The 27,250-nt window shown below is 41.3% G+C and overlaps 2 protein-coding genes across 11 annotated transcripts in view; both read left to right on the top strand.

Moving 5' to 3' along the window:
• The window catches only part of LOC107385543 (calmodulin-binding transcription activator 1), a 75,295-nt gene extending 70,972 nt beyond the window's left edge, over window positions 1-4,323 (top strand). For 5 of the 7 annotated variants that reach the window (XM_054750613.2, XM_054750638.2, XM_054750610.2 and 2 more), the window contains one exon: window positions 99-4,323. In XM_054750613.2, coding sequence (XP_054606588.2) covers window positions 99-225 — 127 coding nt within the window. In that variant the 3' untranslated portion in view covers window positions 226-4,323. The remainder of the gene's footprint in view (window positions 1-98) is intronic. The other 2 variants (XM_054750616.2, XM_054750630.2) reach the window with 1 other exon arrangement.
• Window positions 4,324-6,568: 2,245 nt separating this feature from the next.
• hipk1b (homeodomain interacting protein kinase 1b) lies at window positions 6,569-25,051 on the top strand. Of its 4 annotated transcripts, none has more exons than XM_015959496.3 (18): window positions 6,569-6,793; window positions 12,466-13,190; window positions 13,664-13,855; window positions 13,933-14,114; window positions 14,238-14,361; window positions 14,515-14,634; window positions 14,715-14,801; window positions 14,893-15,077; window positions 15,161-15,311; window positions 16,508-16,694; window positions 16,870-16,988; window positions 18,403-18,537; window positions 19,529-19,686; window positions 20,660-20,731; window positions 22,613-22,774; window positions 22,844-23,064; window positions 23,148-23,260; window positions 23,824-25,051. In XM_015959496.3, exons 2-18 carry the CDS (start codon window positions 12,468-12,470, stop codon window positions 24,295-24,297), a joined length of 3,405 nt encoding a protein of 1,134 aa, XP_015814982.3. In that variant the 5' UTR covers window positions 6,569-6,793; window positions 12,466-12,467; the 3' UTR covers window positions 24,298-25,051. The 4 variants fall into 4 exon arrangements, with proteins under 4 accessions (XP_015814982.3, XP_015814981.3, XP_015814984.3 ...); XM_015959495.3 differs by having other exon boundaries at window positions 19,526-19,686; XM_015959498.3 differs by lacking the exon at window positions 18,403-18,537.
• Window positions 25,052-27,250: the final 2,199 nt, after the last annotated feature.

The following is a 27,250-nucleotide window of genomic DNA, read 5'->3' as shown; positions in this document are numbered from 1 at the left end:
TAGATGGAAAAAAAATGACAAAAAGACAAAAACACAAACAAAAGCTGACATGAGTCTGTCTCTGATGGTGTGTTTAATGTGTGTTTGGTTTTCCTCAGGGCCAGAGAGCAGAGAAAGGCCAGGGGTCCTGAGCCCATCAGCAGGCCCTGCACACAGCCCCCTCAGCCTGTGAGCAATCTATTCCCCCTCCTCCTCCCTAAACCCCATCCTTTCCCCAAATCCTAATTCTCTTTCCCACTTCTTCCCTTCTCCCTCCCACATCCCTGCCCTCTCCTCTCTAGAGGAAAAAAAACTCTTCCCAGACAGACTGAGGACAGGATAGGTGTCCATCATGGCAGCTCAGACAGACAGACTGCTGGGCAGAGCCCAGGAACCCGGCTCTGCCCACAGCACTGATCCTCCTCCACAGTTTAACTGGGGAGGTCATCACATTAACCTCATGGCATTCTTTGCACTCTTCATGGGTATGTTTCTTTGCAAAAGCAAGATGACGAGTCAGACAAGAAAAAAAATGAATAAACAAACGGGAGGAAGTGCCTGTGGACGACGTCCCGCTGTTGAAGGCGGCAGCTGGGTGTGCTGAAATGCTCTGGTGAAGAACAAAAGCTGGCTCAAGAGAAAGGCTACGTCGACATGCAGAAGAAAAAAAAACACAATACCCGGCGTGTTTTGTATCCAAACAGATCTGTGAAAGAAAAAAAAAAGAAAATATAAACCAAAAAAGCTCACTTCTATGTTGCATTTGCATGCAAGGTTTTTTCCGCTTATTCCTCCTCTCCATCATCCTGCAGAGCTACAGTGGCAAAAATCATCAGTACTTCACAATATCACCAAGCACTGACTCACAGGCTTACAAACCTACTAGTCACCCAATCAAAAAAAAGGGGAGGAACTGCACTTGAATGTAAGAGGAGCATTGTTAGGAAAGGGGGAAGTGGTCTGAATAACGATGTCTTAATTTGCTACATGGACTTTGTATGAAGTCGTTCTTAGAGGCAGCACTTTGCTCGCCCGACGTGGTGTGTCCGTGTTCGTTCAATTCGATGCATGTGTTTGAGCTATGAGCTCCTGCATGCTTGCCAAACTGCTTTAGTGTTGTTTCTTTTTGTATTTCTATGTGTAGTTGTGTCTCATGTCTTCATCAAACTATCCTTGCCCTGTGTAATGTGAACTGTGTAAGGACAAACGACTTATTTTGGGTGCTTAATTTAATTAATCAATTTATTTAAGGGTCTAATTATTTCTTTAACTGGCTCAAGAGTGGTTCAGCTCGAGGCTGGTATTTCTCTCCCCCCGTGTGATAAAATACGACATGTTCCAACGGTTAAATGTCTCTGTTAATTTGTTCTGCGTGAACCTCCAAATGCTGACTGTGGTTTTGAGGAGATAGTCACATACCATTGCCTTGACTTCTTCTTGACACTGAGAGGTCTCTATGCTTGCTCTGTACAGGACATGGGTCCTATACCTGCCCCTATAAAGGGCACTGGTCCCCATATTATTAGCCCATATGGGCAATCAAATCCATATTTTGGACTATTGCATATTTCTGTATATAAATTGACGAGGTAAGGGGATACAAGGACCCTGAAACTTTTTCATAAGAGGACTGTATTTAAGATTATAAATTATTTTAATCCCGTAAACAAGAGACCTGGGTACACAGGATGGCTGTATTGCTTGTAAATAATGTAGATATAACAAAGCGGAGTCATGATAATGCATGAGATTTAAGACAAAGAAACAGCTAAAAGAACACGGTAGTGGCTATGGACTGTGAGAGGATTTTAACCGCTTCACTTTGAGAGTATCCAGCATTAAGTGTTACCGAAAAGAACATTTTTGTTAAAGCATGCAAACGAAAACGCTAATGTTAGAACTATAAGTGGGAAAACAAAGTATGCTGAAACCACGATCTTTCAGACTAAACATTTAAACTTTGTGTTTTTGTTTCATGGCTAGCAAAAATTAAAAACCCTTTTTGCCAGTAGTGCCAATTTATTATGAATGCTATTTTTGCCTAACAATACAGTATGTTATGTTGGGGAAACTTACAACCCAAAACGTTATCCGTTAGACGCACAGAAGCAGCGCACACTGATGATAGACCGAGGAGGCTCGTGCTAGCTGAACCGTAGACCTGCAAGCTCTGAAGTTTGTTTCAGGCAGACTTACTCATGGAAGACGATTGTGTTGATGCAAGTATATTTTTAAAATAAATGGCGCTACGAGTGATGATGACTCTGAAGTTTAAATGGGAAAGTGGCGACTGGTGACCCCCGTAGAGGAGAAGAGGGTGCTGCATCCTTTTACAGCGTGGTTGTGTTTCAGCAACATCCTGGCTTTTATTAAGACCATCAGTCGTGCGGATCCAGCCTGGCCTCCAGTCACAGCTTTCCATCTCCAAACAGAATGTCTCTTACCCACTTTTTAATGTTTCGTTTGGTGGATTTTTGTTTGATTTTCACCTCATTGTCACTGCCATAAATATAAAACGTGTACTTTAGACATCTGGAAAGCTGTTTAGAAAGTGCCTGCTCAACAACAGAAAACTAATATCAGGAAATGATCTATTGTACATTCTCCGAGACGTTCCCAGTTATCTGTTTTATTTTCCTAAATTGTGTGTTCACAAATGGAGTTGACAGTGTTGATTTGATTCTATGTTAGGAGCCCTGATTTGTCTGGAATGAATGGATGCTCGTGGCCTGATTGATGCTGTGTGTAATCAAAAAAAAAAGACAGTATCATTGTACGCCTCCGTGTGTATTTAGGAGTTGTGGAGGAAGAAAATTCTGCTTCTGTGTATGAAAGGTACCTTGGCGATTCTGTTCACAGCATCACTGTTGGATGGGACTGCATGTTTTCTGTTGAGTTTTGCCCCTAGATGAGACATTTTGCAGCGTTGAAATGAAACTCATCCTAACTAAAAACCCTCCATCAAGTTTATTTCTTTGCCTTGTTTCTGCCACTCGCAGATGTTGCACCACCATGCATACTTCCTCAAACATAAATGTACACAGTTCTGCACACACACAAAAGTGACCACCCTCTTTCTCTCGTGTGCTTTTGTCTATGGGAACAAAGAAATCTCTCCCTTAGATTTTACTCAGGGTTGAACAACAGGGAGACGGTGTGCAAAACCCGCTGGCACATCTGGTTGACTGTGTACATTTTGCAGGGAAGTGTGCATGTGCACATACCTAGGGATAGTCCAGTTCAGTATTTAACATCTACAGCTTTTAATGGGTTCGTGTTTGACACATACTTTCTAAAATCCCAGTTTTTATTTAGCACAGCAGCAAATCTGTTTACTGGATCAAAAAGGAAAAAAAGAGCTCCAAATTCTTTGTAGAATTTTGCCTAAATTTGATTTGAAGTAATAAAAAATATATTTATACAGTTCCTCTTACCTTGAACACACAAGATCCCTCATGTGGGCATTTTTTAATAATGTAAAAATAGATGATAAAATATCAAAGAGATGATAAGATTGTGCTCTACATGTTTTCTGATTATTCATCATACTGAGAGACAGCTGTGGGAAAATCCAGACACTATTTATACACTTAACTTCTCATATCAGTAAAACTAAAGATTTCTTTCTGAACTTCTTTGTATATCGTGCACACACACACACACACACACACACACACACACACACACACACAGGCGTCTAAATGCTCCTCAGCTCATACGACACACACACACAACCTCGGATACAGACTACTCATCTGTGTGTTCACGTTTTTGGAGAGGGTGGTGACTGTGAAACGAGTTTGCAGTTTAGATTCAATAAAAAGTAAGAACTGTTGCCATATTACAGGTGGTAGACATGTGCAGAGATCACCTCTGTTCTTCTAAATCTGCCTAAAAATGACATGTGTAACCTTTCAGGCCTTGTTTCAGGAGAGCGTGGCCAAACACCACATTGCATGCTAGAATGGTAGACCCTTATAGATGATAATCTTTGACTAGACCTCTCCTCCTCTCTCGCCCTCCGTTCTCCCTTTCTCTCTCTCCCTCCATCATCTGCTGTCTCACCACCCTGCCTGCCTGCGGTTGTGTTCTCCATGCCTATCTCAGCTGCTCATTCCTTTATGGTTTTCCTTTTTTGTAGCCTAGTTTGGGATCTTTCTTTGTTTTACAAACATGCATGCACAAGCATCACTAACTTGTTGATGTTTTTAAAAGAATATTTTGTTGCTGAGGCCATGCAAAGTGTTTTCAATATTGCCCTTATATGTGGAATATGTCTTCTGAATGCTTTACATAATTTCTGCTGTAAAATTAAATCAGAATAAAAAGAAAATTTGCACTTTATTTTGCCTGACATTTATTGCTTCGGTGAAATCATCCCAATTATCTATAAAATTGAGTGAGATGTCAAAAAAATGTCATTTAGATTGTTTTCCTTTGTGAAAGTAATTCTTTAAACCTTTCCGTGTGTTATGCATTGATAGTACTTTGAAATGTGTTAAATTTCTGGATAAAAAGGTTTTTGATCAAAATCAGCTGTATTTGCTAGTTCAGGCATTGAAAGGGGAACTAGACAGTTTTCGCTTGCTTTTAGCACCCCCTAGTGTCAATTTCTAGAACCAAAAGCAAAACTTATCTCCTAGCTGTGCTTTTGTCTTTACAGCACCTTAACCTCAGAGGTGAAAGATCTCCCCAGCCTTCATAAGTGTCTACAGGAATGGTTCATCACTAAATTAAACAAATCAGCTGTGTTCATGATCTAAAACATCCAGAAAATGTGCTGGAATCAGACTACAACACCAGGTGTTTCAGCTCCATTTTTTCTAAATCCTATCAGAGCAGCCACCAGACTGAAGTTGCAAGTGGAATATTGAGGCTACAGTGTCTTGCCCAAGGACATGACAGACTCTGATGGAGACTGTGTCTGAACCTGCACATCAGTTACAAGGTGAACTTCTAACCCCTGAGCCACTGTCATCTGAACGAGACGCAGTAAAACTGGCCTACATAGAAAAGTTCCCAGGCAAACCCTCTCAGGACCAAAAAGAACACAAAGGCCCATCTCATCTTTGCCAAAAAACAAAGTGGACTTTTTTTCCCTGTCACATTTGGTTTAAAACAGTGGTCTGGGGATAGGAGCTGGACAACTTGCTATAATTGAAAGAATCAAAAACTACCAAAAAAAAAAATATGAAGAATATTCAAGTGTGACAAAAAAATAACAGAAGATATCTGTAAGGGGGCAATAGCTTTCACAGATCTATCTGTGCATACAACTTTAAACAAAATACTCAGGCGTGTTAGGTCACACATGCACTATCACCAACTAGCACACGTGTGTGTACTGACAAAATGTTAGCATGCATATTATCATTAGATACACTCAACAAACAAGTAACCAGAACTTAAAAAAGAAAGAATTAAAAACTTGAGTTGATCAAACTAAAAGTTATTAGTAGGTGAATATGAAAATTTGAGTAGATGGTATTTTGTAGAAAGTAACTAAATTACAAATAAAGCCATCAAGTTACTTGTTTTGTTAAAACCAACAACATTCACTCAGCACTCAAAACAGTTTCAGCCCAATATCCTCAAACTTGTGAAATCAGTTGAAATGTATCAAGTCAATTTCAGTTACAGTGGTTTAAAAAAAATGTAAGCATGACATTTTTGTAGCAAGGAACACATCTTAGGAGCAGAATTTCACCACACAACAACCTTTGTTGTGTTCAAAGTCAACAATTCATGATCAAAAAGTGTGCATTGTGAAAAATAAAAAAGGGATTTTGGAGAAAAGTTATCCTCGATAAAATCATCCTTTTTGAAGTATGTAAAATCAAGCTACTTTCGTTGGGCAATTACGTGGTTGTTTAGGGCTTCAACTAGAATTTAAAATCTACACCTTTTCTGACAAAGAAAAAAAATCTTCTTTAATGATCATTGTGAAATTTCACTCCACTGTCACAAGATTCTCATGCAATAACACATTAAAAATACCAAATTGGAAACAGTGATCGTAGGTCTACTTAAAACAATAATAGTCAAGTAGCCTTTATTCAAGACTATTTGTAAAGAGACATTGTACAGATAAAATAAAATATGTCAAAATATGAGAGACTGAATAATCATGGGAAATAAAATAAATGGGCCAATAAATGATTTTCACTACGTGCCTTAGTAAATGTGTAAAATTCCCTTTTTCTTTCCCGTCATTCATGAAAGAAATTTTCACAAACTCATCCTGAACGTCTTGCTGATAATGGGAAAGAACCGTAAATAATGCCGCTTCCCTTTTTGAACAATGTTGTTGTCTTACTCACACAAGACTTATTCATATTGTCTGATATAAAATAATGCAAAATATGCATGAAGTTCATAATGTGTCCACATTGCTAAAAAAATAAAGTATGTTTTTCATGTTCAAGCTGAGGGGAAAGAATTACCGTAAACCACGTAAAGAACGGAAATGTCGTAGGAGTCGCAGCTGATATGAGGACGTGGTTTGGTCCGGAGAGAAAAGTGGGTTTCGCTGTTCCGCGAAAAACCGTTTTTAGACATGGAATTCACAATCTTTTAATCAATGTTTGTACATTTTTTAGAACTATGTTATTTAAATAATTAGTAAAATGAGACATTTGCGTGTTTTTGTCCGGGAACCTGGCGCTGTAATGCGGACAAACTCGCCATCGACTGAAGAAACAATGCGGGCCTAGTTAGCACAGAAGGCTAATCGGATAGCTGCTCCGCCAGACTGCAGTGGGATTTAAACCTCGGGCCAAGCTGTGATTTTAAGCTGTTGTCACATCAGAATTCGGTAAGTTACAACCTCTTGTATATTTTGTGTCTTATTTTCCGCTCGGCTGAATATGTCGCTGCTCCATTTGTGTTTAATTTATTGAGTATTTAGAACCTTGTTTGCGGAGAGTTAATCCGCTAGCATCAGCGAGTTGAGTAACCATTTTACTGTTAGTTTCATGCTAACAAAGTGTCAAGCTAACTACGTTTTCTGTCACAATTCGTAACAGTTTGAAATATGTGCGTTCAAAATATGTTTTTTGTTTATCAGACCCTAGCATAAATAAGCAGATATTTTTCATACCCACTTCTTTCACATAATTACTTCTGACGGGCATTTCCGTTTATTCTGGTTATTTCATTCTAACATGATTTTTAAAATTATTTTTATTTTCTATTAATGAAAAATGTTTTTATGTGACAAGGACATATGACATTGATTTAGCTCCGTTTTTCTTAATCATTGCAGACTTGGGCATTTTGAACTTAATAATAATGAAGTCCTATTCTATCCAAGTGAAATATTAATTCCAGTAATGCTTAAGTTATTAAATGTGTTCTTCGGTGAAATACTCAGTTTTTTAAGTTAGATTTTGGTTAAAATATTTGTATTGCTATAATAACGCTTTAGATAGTTAAAGAGCAAGTCACCCTCAAATCAACTTCTGGTAAACTGTATAAATCCGGACTGTGTCTAATCGTGCTTCAGACACATGTAGTCAGTAGTTTAGCACTTTAGTTCATTTTAGTTAAAATTTTAAATTTCTGCCTAAAACTGTCAGTGTTGTGCCATTGTCAGGTAAAAACTCTGCACTGCATTTGCAGGGTTTTTCCTGCATTCAAATTTGCGTGGTGGCCACCTCCAGCTAATTTTGTGCCCCTGTCGGTACAAGATCTGCTCGGGTGCAAAATCGGCTCGGGGTCCGTCGACTGCCGATGACGTCTAAGTAGTTGATTGGCTGAACATGAACCTTACGGAATTACGTAATCACGTTACGTTGGTATCACGTTACGTTGGTATCACGTTACGTTGGTCCAGGCAAATCTTTCTGTTGGAAAGATGGACAACTTTTACAAAGAAACCCATCATTACCTCTTTGAAAATACACTTTTAGCATAGAGCTGCATGTATATTAGGGCTGAACGATTAACTGTGCAATTAAATTGCGATGTGACAAAAGGAGCTTTTCTAATCGCAAAAGCTGCAATTTGGCAGCGAGTGGTTAGCACAATGCTAATATACGTGGAAAAACCCATAGGAATGCTAATGCTAATATCAATTACATTCTTAGAAATTATGAATTAGAAACGTGCCAAATGATTACATTTGGAGTCTAATAGAAAGTAAAACTACCATCAATCAAATAAGTGCAGACAGGTTTTTTAGTAAAGCCAGAAAACTTTTAACTCCAGAGTTTTGGCTATAGCAGCTATGTGCGTACCTGAACTACGCATGGACAAGACGTCAAAAACTAAACACAAAATACTTCAATAAATGGGACACACTTCTTTCCTGCAAATACAATTTCACAGGTGTTGCTAATACCTATGATCCTTCAAGGGATGTGCTCAAAGAGGAGTTCAACATTATGAATACAATATAGTGTTTCATTTTACAAATACCATTATAAACACAAACTTACATCTTAATAAACATTATTTTAATAACGAAACTGCTAAATTCTTTCCAACAGTATAGATTTGTAGTGTATTTTGTCCGCATGGGTTTGCCGTACTTTGACGTCATCGGCAGTCGAAGGACCCCGAGTCAATCTTGCACCCGAGCAGATCTTGTACCGACACCGCCCCAGCCTGATTTCACTCTGCCCCCAGCTATATGGATGTTATTCTAACAACAGTTGCAGCGTAGCGCCACTACGGGGGCTCTGTATCAGCAGCGGTGCACCAAAAAGCACTAAAACCGCTGCAGTAAAAGATCAAAAATTGCTTTTCTCGCTAGTTGGTGCTATTGACGTCCTGATTTCCCCCCGGGCTCTTCCATATCAGAGCAGGACTGTACAGTGCGACGAAAAAAGCTGTCTCTGTGTGTCTGTCTTTTTTTTTAAACGTAGAACTGGTGCAACATCTTTGAATTACTATTTTTCCCAGAACTTTATTGAACAAAAGTAAGTTATGTTTAAGAAAAATGCTTTTTACTGGTGCACAGTGTGGTCATCTGGATACCGTGGAGGAAAATAAAGGAACCAGCAAAGGCACAAAGGCAGAACCGGTCCAAAGTTTGGGATCAAAAGTGCAGCTACACGCAAATTGGCTAATGCTAAAGCTAACGGGTAGCAGTCTCACGATCAAGTGGCGCACAGAAAAATATATGATGATGGTAAAACTAAGAAAGACTAGACTCTACAAGAGGATGAAAAGTCCCCACCTTCCTGTTTATGGATGAGAACCGCTACTCGGCAAGCCATTGTAGTATATAATTCACAAATGCTTCTATCTTTGAACATAATTTGAACTGGATTATTGCCAACCCGTACATAATAGACATGACACCATTACATTGTTAGCAGCAGAAATTAAATGTTATTACCATTTCCAATACAAATGCATGTTATTGAAATGCATTATATTTTACTGGATATATTTGTGTAATTTTGACTAAGATGAGTGTTAATAAAATGTTACTGAAATGTAGGTCAAATTTTTACAAATTTTTAACTGTAAATATCAGATGGGGAAAAAGGGAACTAAACACCAATCTAATGCATATTATTGAGCCTTTTATTATAAGTCTGTTATTTCAGCCTGATAATTTTTTTGTTTTATCTCATATTTTTTTATTTTTTTAGCAGCAAACCAGTTTTGTTTCGCTTGAAACTAGGGCTGCATAATATATCGAAAAATTATCGTCATCGGGATAACAGGACATGCAATAGGCCCATCGCAAAACACGTCAAAAACAGTGATAAATGTTTGGTTCAAACATTTCCATCCGTGTCATACATCAACTTTTTGTAAACCAGCTCTGTTTTTTACGCGGAAGTATTATCTGACCAATCAAATGTAGCTCTTCTGATATGTGGCCAATCAGATGGGTCCGTTCACGTAATACGCCCGCCCCCTGCGTAGACCTTTAGGATGGAAAGCAACACCCGAACTGAGTTAGCGGCGCCGTTCCCTTGTTCGTCATGCTGGCTCAGAGCAACAAACGCACTTCGTGCAGAGGTTTCTGGAATCAGCGCCGCTTTCAAACGTGAATGTGAGTCCGCTCGGTGTCGTTAATCATTTTTACCGGGCTGACTGACACGTGCCGGTGAACCAACCAACCCACCTTCATGTCACTACTGTTCCACCGGGTGGTGATGTTAGCCCCAGGCTCCGGTTAGCTTCCAGCTAAAAGGCTACAGCACTCTCCTCCCAGTCCCACCCTGGAAAAGTTCCCCCACACATTAAAGTGCTTTTTCATTTATGAGCTTTTATAACCTTGTTAATCAGGATAGTTGATTTGCTGCTGCACATAAACTGTCAGTCAGAAGCTCTGCTAGCCGGTTATCTTAAGAGGAGCTAGTTCAATTTGTTATCAGAATCATAGTTGCAGTTTCATCATCTGAGCTGCTTTTTAAGATCTAGGTAAACTTGTTCAATTTGGGGTCAAAAATAAACGTTTTCATATATTTTCCATGTAGTTTTTTTCCAGTTCCTCTTCTGAAAGGTAGACAATTGTTTTTCTCTTTCCCTCAGAAAATCTTAATATTCTCCTAGTTTGGCCCAGCACAGTTCACTTCCCAATAGCAGCAACAGCCTTATATCATAACCACATAAGTGGAGAAAATGTTCAGTAGCAATGAGAGAATTTGCTGTTGCATTTAAGTGATGTTAACTATTATTTAACATTTAAACTTACTTTCAGATATTTTTATTATTCAAAAAACCCTGGTAAGGGATGTTTTTCTGTATTTGGAGCATCAGAAAAAGTTTTATGGTGGTGGTGATTGTTTTAAAGTCACTGAGAAACTGCATGCATGCAGTTTGTTGTTTTGCTGCTAATACAGTAGCAGGTGCAGCTGCATGTTTTTTCAATAAAAATGTTATGTTGTAATTAGGGCTGCACGATATCAGGAAAACCTGCGATATTCGATAACGATTAATTGCAATGACAATATTACTTGCGATAAATAAAAACTTAACTCAGGAACAAAAATAATCAGAAACAAGGAAATAAAAAAAATCATAAAAATGAGACGAGCAAATGATGTGAGGAAAGAAACAAGAAAAGGCAATCAGTGGATCCCGGGAAAAGCAGAATCGGGTGAAAGAGCAGAACTAAGCTAACTCAGGTGTTTGCTAACCATCACAATTAAGTGCTGTCCACCTCTGGTGCAGGACTCTAACCTATGATAACCCTTCCAACTGGCCAAATGGGTGAAGAGCTCTATTTGATTTGTTATAAAACATCATGCTTCCGTTTGATTGACAGAATGCATTATGTGTAGCAAACATTTGAGCTGACCATTCATTGTGATATTTATCTGTTCTTTGCGATATGCATATTGCGCATGCTGATATCGCGATAACGATACATTTACGATATATTGTGCAGCCCTACTTGTAATGGAATTCATGCATTAGTTTTTGTTTGCTTTGAACCCAGAGCAGACGTCACACGCCAGACAACATCAACACTGCATACTTTAGTATTTGTTCATTTATCGCAAGTAATATCGATATCGCAATATTAAGCACTGTTATCGAATATCGCAGGTTTTCCTAATATCGTGCAACCCTACTTGAAACTTTGTCAAATGGAATATTCAATTAATCAACAGAAGCTTAGATTAGAACACTTAATGAAAAAATAATTTGCCTTTAAAAAAGTGAGGCAGTTGAATGCACAGAGTACGCATGTGCTGGCGCATGGTCAGGATGGTACCACCTGAACCTCCATTTGAGCCAGGAAAAACCCTGATTTGAATAAAAAATCTGCCATCGCTATTGGCTAAGAGGTACACTAGAACCTTAGCTGGTACCATATGATGTCACAGTGTGTGTGTGTGTGTGTGTTAGGGATGCAACGATACCACTTATTTCCAAACCGATACGATACCGATACTTGGATCTGAATATTCGCCGATACCGATTACGATACCTACACTTCTACCACACAAAACATGCAATGATTTGGAATACAGATTTTATTTTCTTCTCTGCTTTCAACAGGAAAAGACTGTGAGGTAGATAAAAAGTAAAATATATGGATAGAAATCATCATAAAACTAAAATATTAGGTGAACAGAAATGACAAGTTACAGTGAAGCCATTTTCAAGCAACTGCATTGGTATCGGTCAACTTTTACCGTTACCAGTATCATATCGGTATCTGCACCGATACCAGTATCGGTATATTTGCATCCGTAGTGTGTGTGTGTGTGTGTGTGTGTGTGTGTGTGTGTGTGTGTGTGTGTGTGTGTGTGTGTGTGTGTGTGTGTGTGTGTTAGCGGCTCTGCCCTCGGTCTGCTAGGCAACAGGCAACAGCATTTGTTACATTTTTCAAACTGGGAGTGGAGTAATACTCACGTAGGGGGTGACTTGCTCTTTAAACAAGTACTCCAGTTATTACTAAAAATATTTCTCTTTGAATTTTTTATGTAATTTGTTAGGTTCTCTACTTGAGTTGTTTATATCTTATGGGTTGTCTCTAGTTTTGTTTAATGTAATATTTATTTATTTTTGCAGCAATGAGTTCACAGCTACAAGTCTTCTCTCCCCCCTCCGTCTCCTCCAGTGCCTTTTGTCGCGTTAAGAAGTTCAAGGTGGAGAGCAACGTTTGGGATGTATCCACCACAGATGCGTACGGTTCCATAGCTGGCCAGTCAGCATACGCATTTACCCCCGCCATGGCTGTGCCTCCCTTTGCACCATCTCTTGTTTTCCCCCCTGCAGCATCTGGCACCAGGGGTCAAGTGGTGGTGCGTGCAGCTGATAGCACGGGTAGTCTTCCTCGTGGATCTAGTCGACGTGTCGCCGAGCAGGCCGCCACGTCTCACAATCATGACACGTCCTCTGAGACAAGGGCCCAAAGACATGGGCACAAGAGGAAGATAGAGGAAGCCAGCGAAGGCAGTGGGAGTGGTTGTGGCAGTGTCCAGATACTGGAGGAGCTCTCAGCTCCTGCAGCGACTTACTCCACTCGTACGGGTGGTGGAGGAGGGGGCACGGGTCAGTCAATACCTCACTCTGCACCAACCACAAAGAGCAGCAGCTCCGTTGGTGAGGGGGATTATCAGCTTGTGCAGCATGAGATCCTCTGCTCCATGTCCTCCAGCTATGAAGTCCTGGAGTTCCTGGGAAGGGGCACATTTGGACAAGTGGCCAAGTGTTGGAAAAGGGGTACCAATGAGATTGTGGCAATCAAAATCTTGAAAAATCATCCTTCGTATGCTCGTCAAGGCCAAATTGAGGTAAACGGCAAATTAAAAAATTAGATATATATATATTTTTTTTTTTTTTTTTTTTTCTGATGTTTACCTCTTTAAAATGCTGTCAGAGAATAAGTTCCATTTAAAATTTAGCTCCAAACTGGGTCACAAGAGCATGTGTTGTCATCAGACTGTTGAGATTTACCCAAGGATTTCTAGTTGACTACAAGTATTTTCGGTTTTACTTCATACAGCCAGTTCATTGACTTTATAAGTGGAAATTATCTGCCATCAGTCTTAGAGCGTTATGTGGCTTATGCAAATTCCATTTTTCTTGCAGATGCTTCTTTCTGGCTGGTTAGGACATTCATTTATTTTTCACTTTACTACAATTTTTAGCACGTTTTTAAAAAGTCCCGTTATTTGCTGTTGAATTAGTTTCGTAGTTTTCTGATAGAAAACGGATTTAATCAGCATAAGAAATTTTCATTGAAGCTTTCTTTTTTTTTCGACAGGTGGGCATCCTGAACCGACTGAGTGCAGAGAATGCAGACGAGTACAATTTTGTGCGCTCATATGAATGCTTCCAACACAAGGGCCATACCTGCTTAGTGTTTGAAATGCTGGAGCAGAATCTGTATGACTTTCTGAAGCACAGCAAGTTCAGCCCGCTCCCCCTACGGCACATCCGACCCATCCTGCAGCAGGTTGGAGCGAGGCATGAGCTCACTCTTGTTTTTAGCTGTGGTATTTCTGCCAGACTCATTTGTGTTTGCATCTGTAGGTGGCCACAGCCTTGATGAAACTGAAGAGCCTGGGACTGATTCACGCAGATCTGAAACCTGAAAACATCATGTTGGTAGACCCCATCAGACAGCCTTACAGGGTGAAGGTTATTGACTTTGGCTCGGCAAGCCACGTGTCCAAAGCAGTTTGTTCAACCTATCTGCAGTCCCGCTACTACAGGTAGGTGGCTTGAAATGGGTCTCTGTGCGGTTATTAATGCATTTGTAGTTTTATGACGTATTTCTGTTAGTTGTAATCATTCTAGTTCTGTTAAAAAAAAATCTGTTGCACTTTGCTGTGCAGAGCTCCGGAGATCATTTTGGGCCTCCCATTCTGCGAGGCCATCGACATGTGGTCCTTAGGCTGTGTGATTGCTGAGCTGTTTCTGGGTTGGCCTCTCTACCCTGGAGCTTCAGAGTATGACCAGGTCAGTGCTGAAGATTATGTTTCCAAGCTCTTTGGTGCTTAAATAACTTAATGCTAGGCTGGAAGAGATAAACACAATGAGATTTAGAGCAATTACCAGCGTTGGTCAAAGAAGCAACCAGTTTTCTCAAAAATAAATGCTGCCTGTGTCCAGATCCGTTACATTTCTCAGACCCAAGGTTTGCCGGCTGAGTACCTGCTGAGTGCCGGCACTAAAACCAGCCGCTTCTTCCATCGAGGCCCCGACTCTAGTTACCCCCTCTGGAGGCTCAAGGTAAATGACACACGAGGGAATATTAAAGGGAAAAATCATTTAGCAATTAAAGATAACCAGATATCTTATCCTTTTATCAGACCCCATCAGAGCATGAAATTGAGATGGGCATCAAATCGAAGGAGGCCCGAAAGTACATCTTCAACTGTCTGGATGATATGATGCAGGTAGATAACCAAACTGGAGTATGTTAAGTATCCAGTGATCACCCCACCCATTTTCTTTCATGTGACAGTTTTGTTATTTTGTGTATTTCAGGTCAATATGTCTTCTCACTTGGAGGGAACAGACATGCTGGCTGAGAAGGCTGACAGACGAGAGTTTATAGACCTCCTAAAGCGAATGCTTCGTCTCGATGCTGACAAAAGAATCACACCTACTAAAACTCTGGGTCACCCCTTTGTCACTATGAGCCACCTAATGGATTATCCCCACAGTTCCCAGTAAGTTTACAGCAGGACAAACCCGTTTTGGGAATGCATTTGTTTTTAATGTAACTGCTAAAATGTAATTTGATCTTTTGCAGCGTGAAATCGTGCTTCCAGAACATGGAAATTTGCAAGCGCAGAAGCTCGTATGACAACAGCAAATCCCTGTACTCCAACAACGCTGTCCCCAGTGCTGCAACTGGGAACCTCACAGTTACCTTCAGTAGCCAACTTAACCAGCATAACCAGGTGTGATCTTTGGTTCCACAATGAAGGGTGTACTTAAGTTCAGAACAGGTTATTGAAGAAATGCAATTTTACTCACAATTCGTAAACCTTGATCTCAAATCCCAACATTTAGTGCCCAGGTGACCCAACCCCGAAGCAGATTTTCATCTATTTCTGAAACAACTCCTCTAAATTCTGTGGCAGTTGATGGAAAATTAAGAATGTTCTGATCAATCGACCAAGATCTGCGTGAAAGAAAAAAAAGTCCTCTTCAAATATCGATCAACACCATCATACCAGCCGATCACCTGTCGCTCATACTTACTTTGTAGCAGGCTGAGGCCCTGTGTGCGGCATCGCATGTCCCTCAGCATCATCCAGCTAAAGCTCTGATTTCCCTCCCTTTCCTTCTCTTGCACGCAGCGGCAACAATATAAACAAACGTGTCTGCCGAACTTCAACTCCACTTGTTAGAGTAATGTAAATGTACAGGGGAAGCTCGTTAAGATGGGTCAACAGCAGATTTATTACAACTTTAAAACGACTATTTTGGTGCCATATGTGCGAGAATCACAACATTAGGAAATTGTCGCGGTACTTGGTGCAAGAACAAACAAATGATCAGCAAAAAATTAGAATTAATAAACACAGTGAAGTGATGATGATGGTATAGGGAATCGATAATTAGAGAAGCAGCTACTACATACAAGTACATTATAACTAAATAGAAGCTGTATGGCCAATGCTTGTGATCGGTATTGGTGATCAGCAGCAACAAACCTGATCAGTGCTTCCCTAATAGAAATATTTACTTTACAAACCTTGAAGGCTACAAGCAAAGTTGCATCAGGTATTTTGGGGAAAGTATTGAGAAATTCCTGCCAAACTCCTGACGCACTTGAGGCATTACATTTAGCTGTTGTTGGTGATTTTTACTCATGCAAAGATTAATATAAATCACTATGTTTTTCAGAGTGGAGCTGGTTTAGGATTTTCAGCCTAGCTGTTAGCTCATCATTCCTGAAGGAGCAGAGCAAAGCCTAACAACAAATAACTTGTACATAAAAATGTGAATAAAAACACCTTTACCACAGTTCCCCTGGGCCTGAGCAGCGTGTTGAAGTATAAACAAAAGTAAAGGACAGACTCACGAGCTTGCAGATATGTATTTGGACCTGTAATATGGCCACTCTTAATCAGTTCTGTTGTCTAAACAGGCGCCTTCTGCGGGGGGTGCGGTGCCTTTGTTGAACTACCAGCCAGCTCTCTACCAGCAGGCCACCATCAACATTCCTGGGCTGGCTCAGCAGAGCGTCCCGATTCCAACGCGCCCTGCTGGGCTCTGTAGCCAGACAGAACCCTTTCAGCAGACCCTCATCGTGTGTCCTCCCTCCACTATCCAAGGTAAAGGGAAGCTTGGATTCAGACAACTGTTTTAGATTTAAACTCATCTTATTGGAAGCCTTTGGTCTGAGACCTAGGAAGCAGGGTTCATCTGTGATGGCATAACTTTTAAAGCAGTTAACATTAAAGTTTTACCATAAAACTTAACACTCATTTGTTTGTTTTCTCTCTCCAGGGCTTCAACCATCCAGCAAGAATTCCGGTTTCCCAGTGAGGGTGGAGAACTCTGTACCCATAGTACCTCAGAACCAGTCTGCTCAGTCGCTGCAGATCCAGCCAAGTATGCTCACTCAGGTAAGCGCCTGTTAGGTGTGTCTGTGCGGAGTTTGCAGTAGCTCATTAGTGGAATCCCTTATTAGACGTTTGGGAGCACGCTCCAACTCTTTCTCATGTGGCAGTTTCACATCTGGGCCAGCACAGACCCGACTGCGTAGCTTTTGAACTGTTCACATCTAGGTGGCCATGCATTTTCCCATGCTCAGCCGTAGGTTTTTTGCCTCATACCAAGGCGCTCTTCATCGGGTTGAACTGGTCCTACACACCCACTGCCAGCTGATTGGCTGGCTCAAATTTATGCCTTCAACTGGGGGGAGCCTCCGATTGGCAGATGGAATGAAACAGTGGGGAGCCTCACGCATGCGAGATTCATTAACACTCTGGATACTGAGAAGTAAGCGTCCCCCCTGCCTGAATCTGCGGCAGCTTTGTCTTTCTCTGCTGTGAGGAACACGCATACACACACACGCTCACAGCTGCCTTTATTTAAGGGAGACACCACTGAGTTTTCCGTGTGTTTTGCCCTGCCCACATGCTCAGAGATTTACCCGTTCCTGTGAAGTATGTGTGAACAAACCCTACTGGTGCTGGACCCAGACCCATGCCACCCAGCCCGCTCCGTGCTGGCCCAGATGTGAAACTGCCATTTTTTTCTCCTTTTGTTGTTCATTATTAAAAACCTGTCTTCCAGACACTGGCTTTACTTGAGGATTTAGCAGACTTGTTTTGATTCAAACTTTAATTTAGGTCTAACGGTGTTGCTCTCGTGAGCTGGTCAAAATTGCTAACACACAAATTTTTGTTTATTATTGCAGAGCTGAGTGTAGCTTGTTTTTATTCCAAAGTCCTCTTCTTTTTTTTGCATGTGCTTATTCACCGTGTTGGTTCCTTCACTCTAAATGCGCAGAAACATCAGATCAATAGACTTTAAAGCTAAATTTGGCACCTTCTCAGACCCTTTCTGCCACTTGAATTCAGGGAAGCCTTGCAGGAAGGACTTGTGCTACCCGTCCAGCTGCCAAACAGGTGGACGTTATGGCAGTGCATTATTGTAATAATGGCAGTAAATGTGCCTATTTGTTGCAAAAGACTTTCCAACAGTTTAGCGAATGTTTGCGAGAACAAATAACAGCTGATAGAGGTAAATGTGAAGGATGTTTTATCGCATCCAGTGAACTTATAAATGCAGGCAAAACATTTGAGTTTCATTAAGCGGTTTCCTTTCTGTTTGTTGTGGCTTTTTGCTTTCAGTTAAATGGATTTTTCAAACGTGATGAAAAATGTCTGGCGGTCAGGTGTCTGGCTGACCCGCGTTGTCCATCTGTCATACAGCTGCTTGTTTGTTCTGTCCCTCAAATGACCGCTGCTATGAAAGACGCAGCTTTTAAACATAACCTAACGCTGCCATCAATTATCCTCCCCCCTCCTTCAGGGTTCCTGCACGCCCCTGATGGTGGCCACCTTGCACCCACCCCCAGCAGGCATAGCCCCCCAGTATTCTCTGCCCCTCGGGCTGGGAGCTGGGGTGGGTCGGCCCACCCTCCTGGAGCACACAGCCACAGTGCTGGTAAAGCAATGATGACTTGTCGTGAAGGAAGACACGCAGTCCCTTCTACCACTAATGACGCCATCTCTCTCCTTCCCTCTCTCGTCCTCTGTCTCCATTTGCAAGTTTCCTGTTCCTTCTATGCCACACGTTGTATGGGGCTAGTCTGTCTTTCACACATCAAAGTCTCACCCCTTCTCCTGTGGACTTGTCACAGTTGTCAGAGTCATGGTTGGTCCATGTAAATAAATGATCTGGCATCTCGTTTAACCTTTATATTTATCTTTATACATCCAAAGTGTGACATTAAAGCTCCATCTACTAAATTTTACACTCTCTTCCTGTTCCAAAGGACCCCCCCACCACCATATCATTCGCTCATTTTCATTCCCCAGTTCCCCCCCTCATAGATGTGCTCAGGGCATGGAGCGCATGTTGCTGCGTTGGTCTGCGCTTTGCTTGCAGCTTCTTTTTGTGCTGTCCTCCCTTGATGTCAGCCATGGAGGTAGCAGCTACAGTCCATTGAAAGCTCTCCTCGACCTCCTGCCCGACTCTGACACACATCTTCTGTTTCAGCCCCAGAACATGTGGCATGCCTTTTTTCCAGCAGATTATTTGGCATCAGGGAACTAAACTAATCCATGTATCTTCTTTAGCAGGCGCCATGGGTCTGTGTCTCACTCATCTGTTTTTCTGATCTGACCGTTTACAGAGCTTTGTTGTTTGTGCTTTGCATGGTTTCATCTCGTGGATTTGTTGCAGACCGATGCTGTGATTGAGGAATGGCTTGGGGAACGTTGCTCGCTTTTCTAGCTTTGTGCTTTTGCCTGTGTAGGAAACTGGCGACTGGCTTACCTCTTTGTATCGAGTCTGGATTTATTTCTCAGCATGTCTAAATGAGTCTGACCCACATCTGCATTCAGACTTTTAAAATATATCTCCTTTAATTCATAAATGGCTCTGTGTTTGTTACGTCTACTCAGGTGTGTCTGTGTCCTGTTTTTCTCAGCAGGCCTGGCCAACTGGTGCCCAACAAATCCTCATACCGTCGTCATGGCAGCAAGTCCCAGGTGTGGCCATCCACAGCTCAGCCCATCAGTCAAACGTCACCGGATCCCCCCTGGAAGAGGTTCACTCGAACGCAGCCATGCAGCAAGGACACAGTTTGCGGTGGGTTATTTGACCATTGCAGTCAGGACAAATTGAGGAGTGCGCACGCACGCTCGCTCTGTTGCTCTCTCTCTCGCTCTCTCACACAGGTCCTGTAATTGATCCTTTTTTATAAATTCTTCATTTGACAAAAAGAAAATTTGACATCGAGTCAATCATTTTAGTATGTTTGAATGACAAAGACCACTGAGAAACCATCTTTTACTTTTTTTTTTAAGACAATCAGGCAGGCTAAACATGAAAGTAGTCTTCTACACCTATCCTGCATTAGCCGTTAATGGAAAATAGACGGGACAACGCTCTGATCAGGAAAAAAACACACGGACCCATGTCGATTTCTTTAAATCGGCATTCGTGGACTCGCCCATCTTGGCTCCCAACAGGGAAAGTTGTTGTTTATTTTAGCTTCTAGGAAAGAACAGAGAACGTCTTTGCTAATAGACGCTAACCATTAGCATTAGCAACTCCACAACATGGCAGAACACAGAACTGTGTGTGTGTCTCTCTGTCTGTCACAGGCAGTGGTAGTCATGTTGCTGTTGGCCAATTAGATGCGAGATGTCCGTACATCTGCGGCTAACTTCTACATCCTGAAACAGGAGCACCAGAGGTTTTTCACCACAGATAATGATTTACAAGGCATCAGTTTATACTATACAAAAGTATTAATGTGTTAATGAGAGCTATAAAGCTCATTTTGTTTCTCACAATGTCTCTCAGATGTCATTTTTGTTTCATCAACCACCCTGAGCATCTGCAAATAGATTCTGGATCTTTTTCAAAGACTGCCTGTAGACCAGAGCTGAATGAAATTGTGATGAAAGAAACTGATCTGTAAAAAATTAAAGCAGAAAGAACAAAACAAAAAACTTTGGTGGGATTCATGCACTCCCTTAGATTCTTCATAATTGTTCTCTTCTTTGTTGCTATTTTGTACAGAGCGCTAATGTATCAAACTCTTTGGCCCCGACAGGAACTTGACCCAAACCAGGACGCAGCAAGAGAGAAAGAAAGCTAAAGCCAGATGTGGAGAGAACCGAAACAGGTTTGTGCGCCTTAAAGCGTTTCCTCTTCGTTAACGAGGCTTAACATCAACTGTTCCTGCTTTCTTAAAAACCTTTAACTAAATTAGCTGCCTAAACCACTGATATTGGCTTTTGCTCTTTACCGACCTTCTGTGGTCTTTGTGCCAAGTCTGCGGCTTACTAAAGCTTGTATGTAAAACTCTGTTGGTCATTCAGAGGCTTTTACCAGTTCAAGCATGCAGCAAGATAACTAACTCATTGGATTAGAGTTTAAAGTGTTTTTGTAAAAATAAAGAATGCTTGCTACAGTTTTTTTAGCACCTTTCAAGCTAAAAATCATGAGCACAATAAAACACTTGGATAAGTACGATAAAAATAAAATGCCAATTTAAAAAAAATAAAATAAAATCAGATGGGCTAAATAATTTATTTCAGGCCTCAGAAGAAAGTATAACTATGTAAAATAAAATATACCTTCCATAATGAAGCTCATCAGTTAATCCTGTTACACCAGACAGCTGCTGGCCCAAAATGCAACAGAAGAACTAGACAGTATTAATTAACAATAATGTTTAACTTAAATGCTGAAAACTTCCATTTACTATAAGGAAGAATTTCTAAAAGAATGATAAAGGTTGTATTAAATCACATGTGTCAGAGTCAAGGCCTGGCCCGCGGAGCATTTTTATGTGGCCCGCGAGATAAATATCAAAAATATATTAAAACTGGCCCGCTGGCCGATTTTACCTCAAAGACTTCAACATGATGCTTTGTGGCGTTAGCGCGGAGCCGACGCGCCCCCTCCTTTGTGTTTTTTCCAGCGTCTGCTGCCGGTGTCTGCAGCTCCGCTGTCTCGGACAAACTAAACACTCCTCTCACTCAGCGCCGAGTTCACTCAGCTATTTTCTGACGTTGAAGCCCAGAAACGGAGATTCTAGCCGCTCAGTAATGTGTTCACGACTGAAAGAGAACATTTTCCAACTAACGTCCAGACAGAGCTGATATAACTCCAGCGAGCAGCGACACGCTCAAACCAGCACGACTCTGTGGTTGATGTCGTTGTGTTTCCTCCCCGACACATAACAACGTGGTAAAGTTGCTCAGACATGTTCATCAGCACAAACCTATGTGAGCGCCTGTTGTCATCTAATGTTGTTATTATTATGATGAAGATGAACAAAACAACAGGAGTCTCCTCCTCAGCTCAGCTCAACCCCATGATGCAGGTATCTGGCTGGAACAGGTGAGCATCACAGTAAACCAGTGGAGCAAACTGAGCTTTAAATATGTTGGTTTTATGCTCTTTTTCTGCTCCAAAACATGAAAGTTAACAGGTGAGATGTTGCATTTTCATTTAAGATAAAATATCTTTATTTTGTTGTTGGCCCGTGAGAAAAGATTTAACCTACAGTAAACAGGAAGTGGAAAGGCTGCAGATAGATGAATAGAATAGAAAATCCCTTTATTGTTCCTCAGTGGGGAAAGCTAGACGTCACAGCAGCGATGACACTTATTACAGGAGAAAAAAAGGAGAGTAAAAAAATAAGAAAAATGAATAAACAAGAAAACATAAATCCTGAATAGATTTAAAAAATGCTGTTTATACCACAAGTAATGAATACCACTGATGCCTTTTATTTAAAATTGACTTGCACGTGTGTCATTTGGTTATTCCACATTCAGTGTTAATGCAGAAATAAGTTTGTTTCCAAATTTAAAGGTTCAAAATTGCATTTATGTTGATAAAGAAAATGTGCAAATTTGCCGTCACTTTTTCAAAAAATATTAAGTTTGGCCCTCGACTCCGTCCCAGAGTTTCATTTCGGCCCCGTGTGAGTTTGAGTTTGACACCCCTGTATTAAATTATGGACCGAATCTGATTTGGTCTTTTCCTTTTGTAGGGGAGCAGCCTTGCTAGGCACCATTGGTGTGATCTCTCCCTCCTCCACTGTCACATTGTCTCAGCCAATCGTCATCTCTGACACGCCCAGCCCAGCGGTCAGCATTATCACCATCCACAGCGACACGGACACGGAGGACGAACGCAAGTTCCACCCTGCCAGGTGAAGGCGAGAAACATGTCGTCTCCCTTTCCTTCGTGACTTTGGAAGTAACACTTTGTTTGTCAACAGTGTTGGACTGGGCCGCTCTGAGCGCACTAATGTCATCAGCTGTGTAACCGTGCACGATTCAGACTCATCCACAACCAGCCCCCTGACCCCCCTGCTTCGCACTATGAACACGGCGAGCTCCTTGGCGTCACGGCAGGCCAAGTCTCTGGCAGTGGTTGCCCCTTCGGTTAAACACCAGCCACCTGAGAGGGCGGCCGTGACCCGTGGTCGTGTGGAGACTGGTGAGAGTTCCACATCAGTACTTCTGGATTATTTTTAATGAGCTTGAAAGCACAATATAATGTTTACTGTCATCCACCTGCAGTGAACTACATAAAACATAAGAGATCCTCCAACCGACAGCCCTGCAGTTCAGGGGAGAGCCTGGATCGGAATGGGCTGGGACCGAGCCAGTCACACCCTTTGAACCTCAGCCAGGTGAGGCTTTATTTGTCAATATTTTTAACTGCCACCTTTGAAACGTTAACTGATGAGAATCTTTTGCCTGACAAGGCTTGAGCAAATTAGTTTGAAATTAAGCTCAGCAATTATTTTAATAAACATGCCAATCACTGTGTGGTGAAAGAAAACACATTACTTTCAACTAAAGAGAAGCATCGGATTGGAAGCTAACCGATTAGACGTCGGCATCATGAAATATCACAAGGAGCCCTAAGGATTTAAAGGATGCAGCTGTATCAGGTGACTTGTGTAAATATGATTTATGTAAACACCCCATTAAAGATTCAGCTATCAAATTCCCTCTGCTGGACGGAGAGAGCTAAGAACACAATTTCAGGAAACTGTTTGTGTGTGTTCTATCTAGTGCACAAACACATCATAACACTTGGAGATGTTTCTGCCACATCAAACTACAAATTAGTCAAGAAAAGCTTAAACAAATCTGTTAGTTTGTATGTAGGTTTGCTGTGTCAACAGCCATGTTACCTGTATGGGTGAGCTACATGTGTGGAGAATAATTACACACCTGTTGCATGCAGGTGCAGTCGGTGGTTTCTTCTTCCCAGGAGCGTTCCGGGGTGTCCCACAGCGACTCGTCTCTACACCGCCAGCAGACGTTCCCCCCAGCGGTCGCTGCCTCTCACTACAGCTTCCCCGATGTGGCAGCCCTGGCGTCGGGCTCCACCGCGGCCACCAGCCTGTACACCTACCCAGCCTCCACAGCCCTCTCCTCAGCTTCTCAGGCCATGGAGCAGCTGCTGGCTCGTGGTCATGTCAGCCACGGACACTCCCCCTCCACCTATGCAGCAACGTACACCTCATCCACCTCGTCCTCCAGGAGAGACTCGGCCAGTCATAAAGAGTCGGTCAGCAGCCTGCTGCATGGCCTCCCTGCAGCGTACCAGCATCAGTTTGCTGCTGGTTCTCCGTATGTTAGCGTGACACCCCGATCCGAGGCCTACAGTGCCTACCAGCTGAGCCCTAGGCGCCTCACACAGTACCCCTACATATAGGGAATCTAATGCAACCCCCCCACACACACCCACACACACACACACATCACAAAGGGACAATTACAATTTCTCTTGATCACTTACACATCTGCTACTTTAACTATAAAAAGCGTTTCATCCCATTTCGACTCGTTCCTATCCTCTTTTTAACATTTTTAGTGTATTTGAAATGATTTTTGGTATTATTTTAATGCATCTCAATATTTTCCCTTAAATATATTTTATCCCAGTTGTATTCTATCCAGTTAAGACATTGTGTTAACCGTGTTGATGTTTGTGTGAAGAGAGAGTCCTCCTGTCACAAGCAGCGACCACGCTTCGGATGAACTTTTAACAACAACAGCGGAGCTCCCAGTCCTTTAGTTTGTCACGAGCCTCTCGTCAAAGTTTCCGCACTAATCTACTGAGGCCCTTTGCGTTTAGTGAACATCCAGCCCACGCCCCCGTTTGTTTCCTCATGTCGTTTTACTGTTTAAATTATGTCCATGTGAAATAGTAAGAGAGGAAGTGTTGAAAGCTGTGATGGATGTTGTTTTAAATACTCACTGTGGTCATGTGTTCATGTAGTCAGCAGTGTTTAGGCAGGATTAATCATGTTCGTATGCAATAGGTTAAAAACGACATAACTTGAGTGCTGAATGCATGGATCTGGAGGAATGGTGTGAAAGCTTTTAAATTGTTAAATGCCTCCTTGTTTGCAAACGTATAATTGATCGGACAGATCTTTATATAAACATGTGATCCCTAATTTGTGTTGGACCTATTGTTGCTAACGCTGATCTAAGGCCAGTTTTACTCGTGAGATGTTGACTACGACGCTGTAACAACTGTCCACTGTGCTGCACAAAAACTAATTTATACAAGTATTTGCATATTGTTGGAAAGATGGTTTGTCTGTTGGGTCTATTCAGAGTTTTATTCAGACACGCGCTTCATCCCTGCCAGAAAGGCGTTTTGTTTTCTGCAGATTCCTCCAGCGTAGGAAGATGGTGGCGGCTGTGTTCAGACTTGTTTGACAGCGTTTCCTGTTTCTTTTTCAAAACAGGAAATTTGTGAATGGGGCACTGACTTGTTTCTAGTTAATCCACCTGTCATTGCATCGGTTCTGGGTTGTCTAAATATTTAACTGTTCATCATCATAACATAGTTGTAGTCAACGAGGCGTCTTGGTATAATGATTTCAGGGGAAAGGGTTCCAATAATCCACCGTCACCATTTCCAATTAAATAAACACAATCTCACACTGCCTCCATTGCTTATTCTGTCTTTTTGTGTTTGTTTTCTTTTTTAATCATTGATTTATAAAAGGATCCTGAAGCATATAAACTATTCCAGGATTACCCAACTCCCTCACCAAACACTTAGCTTTGTTTTTATGATGCTAAAGGTTTGTTACAGTCTTTAAATGTTGGTTTATACAGTGAGTTATAAACTCAGTTTACTCATAAAACCCCACCGAAGGAGCCAAACATGTATGGTGTTAAACCAGTGTCACCTAGCCAGCAGTCTATGGAGTGTTAAGGTGCATTCAGCTTTACACTTGTGGGGTAAAACACTTCTCAGGAACACCTGATGTGTCGAGGAGCGCTGTAGACGTCTTTTTAATGGATGAAATCATCCAAAAGTAAAGATGATCAATGCAAAAACACATTTCATTTTATTAAAGTAAATGCCAGAAACTTTACAATCATGTAATAATGGAAGAGATGACTCAAGCTGCTCCTAAGAATAAGTAAATTTTATTTATATATTTATTAAATTTCAGAAACGGATGAAAGATTAAAATTTTAAGCAATCCTAGCTCAGACACCACATCACCTTCCACATATATGTCATGAGCTCACTGAGCGTCAGATTACCAGATTCATATTGAAGTTGTTTTGTTGAAAGTAACTTAAAAGTAATGCAAAAGTAGTGGAATGACTTACATTTTAAAATCAGTAATATTGTAATGTAATGAATTACTTTAAAATGAGGGTAACAACAACAGTCTGTACTCTCAGCACGCTGCCATCTTATATTAAATGAGGGCTGCGTGGTGACGCAGTGGTTAGCACTGTTGCCTCGCAGCACGAAGGTTGCAGGTTCGAAACTCGGCTGTGGCCTTTCTGCGTGGAGTTGCGCGTTCTCCCCATGCATGCGTGGGTTTCCTTCGGGTACTCCTGTTTCCCCCACAGATCACAACATGCCCTATAGGTTATAAATTGTAAGTCGCTTTGGATAAAAGCGTGTGCCGAATGAATAAACAAACATAAATAATGCATTACAGTTTGGAAGTAACTTGCCCAACACTGCCAACTGAAGGCGGTCAAGGGCTTTTTTGTTACAACGTGTGAAGAGTGTGTCACAGTAATCTAGACGGATGGAGATAAAGGTCTGGATAACCATTTCAAGTTCATGTCTTGACACCAACCTTCACAGTTTGGAGATATTTCTTAAGTGATAAAAACTGTTTCGGACCAATGTTTTTGAGTGACCTTCAAGGGACATTAATTGGTCAAAAACGACACCCAAATTCCTTAAGTTCGTCTAGACAGCAGAAGATAAGTGACCAAGTTTTAGACTAATCCGGGTAGGGGCAATGATCAGACATTCAGTCTTTTCAGTTGAGCTGAGACAAGTTTTCCTTTGAGACGAGGTCTGATATTTTTGGGACCTGTGTAGGTTGTTAGCTGGTTTACTTAACTTTAAACTGCAAAAGGAACATTTGCTTCAACTTTGTGATTCAGTGTGTTGATTTTTCAACACTACAAAAGTGTGGGTTGAAGTTCTTTGCATTTAGAAACACTACACATTTGTTCCATTGAAAAATGTTCATTGAAATAATGCAAATATTTAGATTTTACAGCATTATTGTTCATGCATTTGTTTAATTCAGTTAAAAAAATAAATATTAAAAAAATGAGTGCACACAAAGACAAAGTTTGCACCATAAACACACATACATGGCAGG

Source organism: Nothobranchius furzeri, chromosome 3 (genome assembly GCF_043380555.1).
Source record: "Nothobranchius furzeri strain GRZ-AD chromosome 3, NfurGRZ-RIMD1, whole genome shotgun sequence".
Lineage (NCBI taxonomy): Eukaryota > Metazoa > Chordata > Actinopteri > Cyprinodontiformes > Nothobranchiidae > Nothobranchius > Nothobranchius furzeri.
The sequence above is the reverse complement of the archived record's forward strand: the minus strand, read 5'-3'. Positions and strand labels throughout refer to the sequence as shown.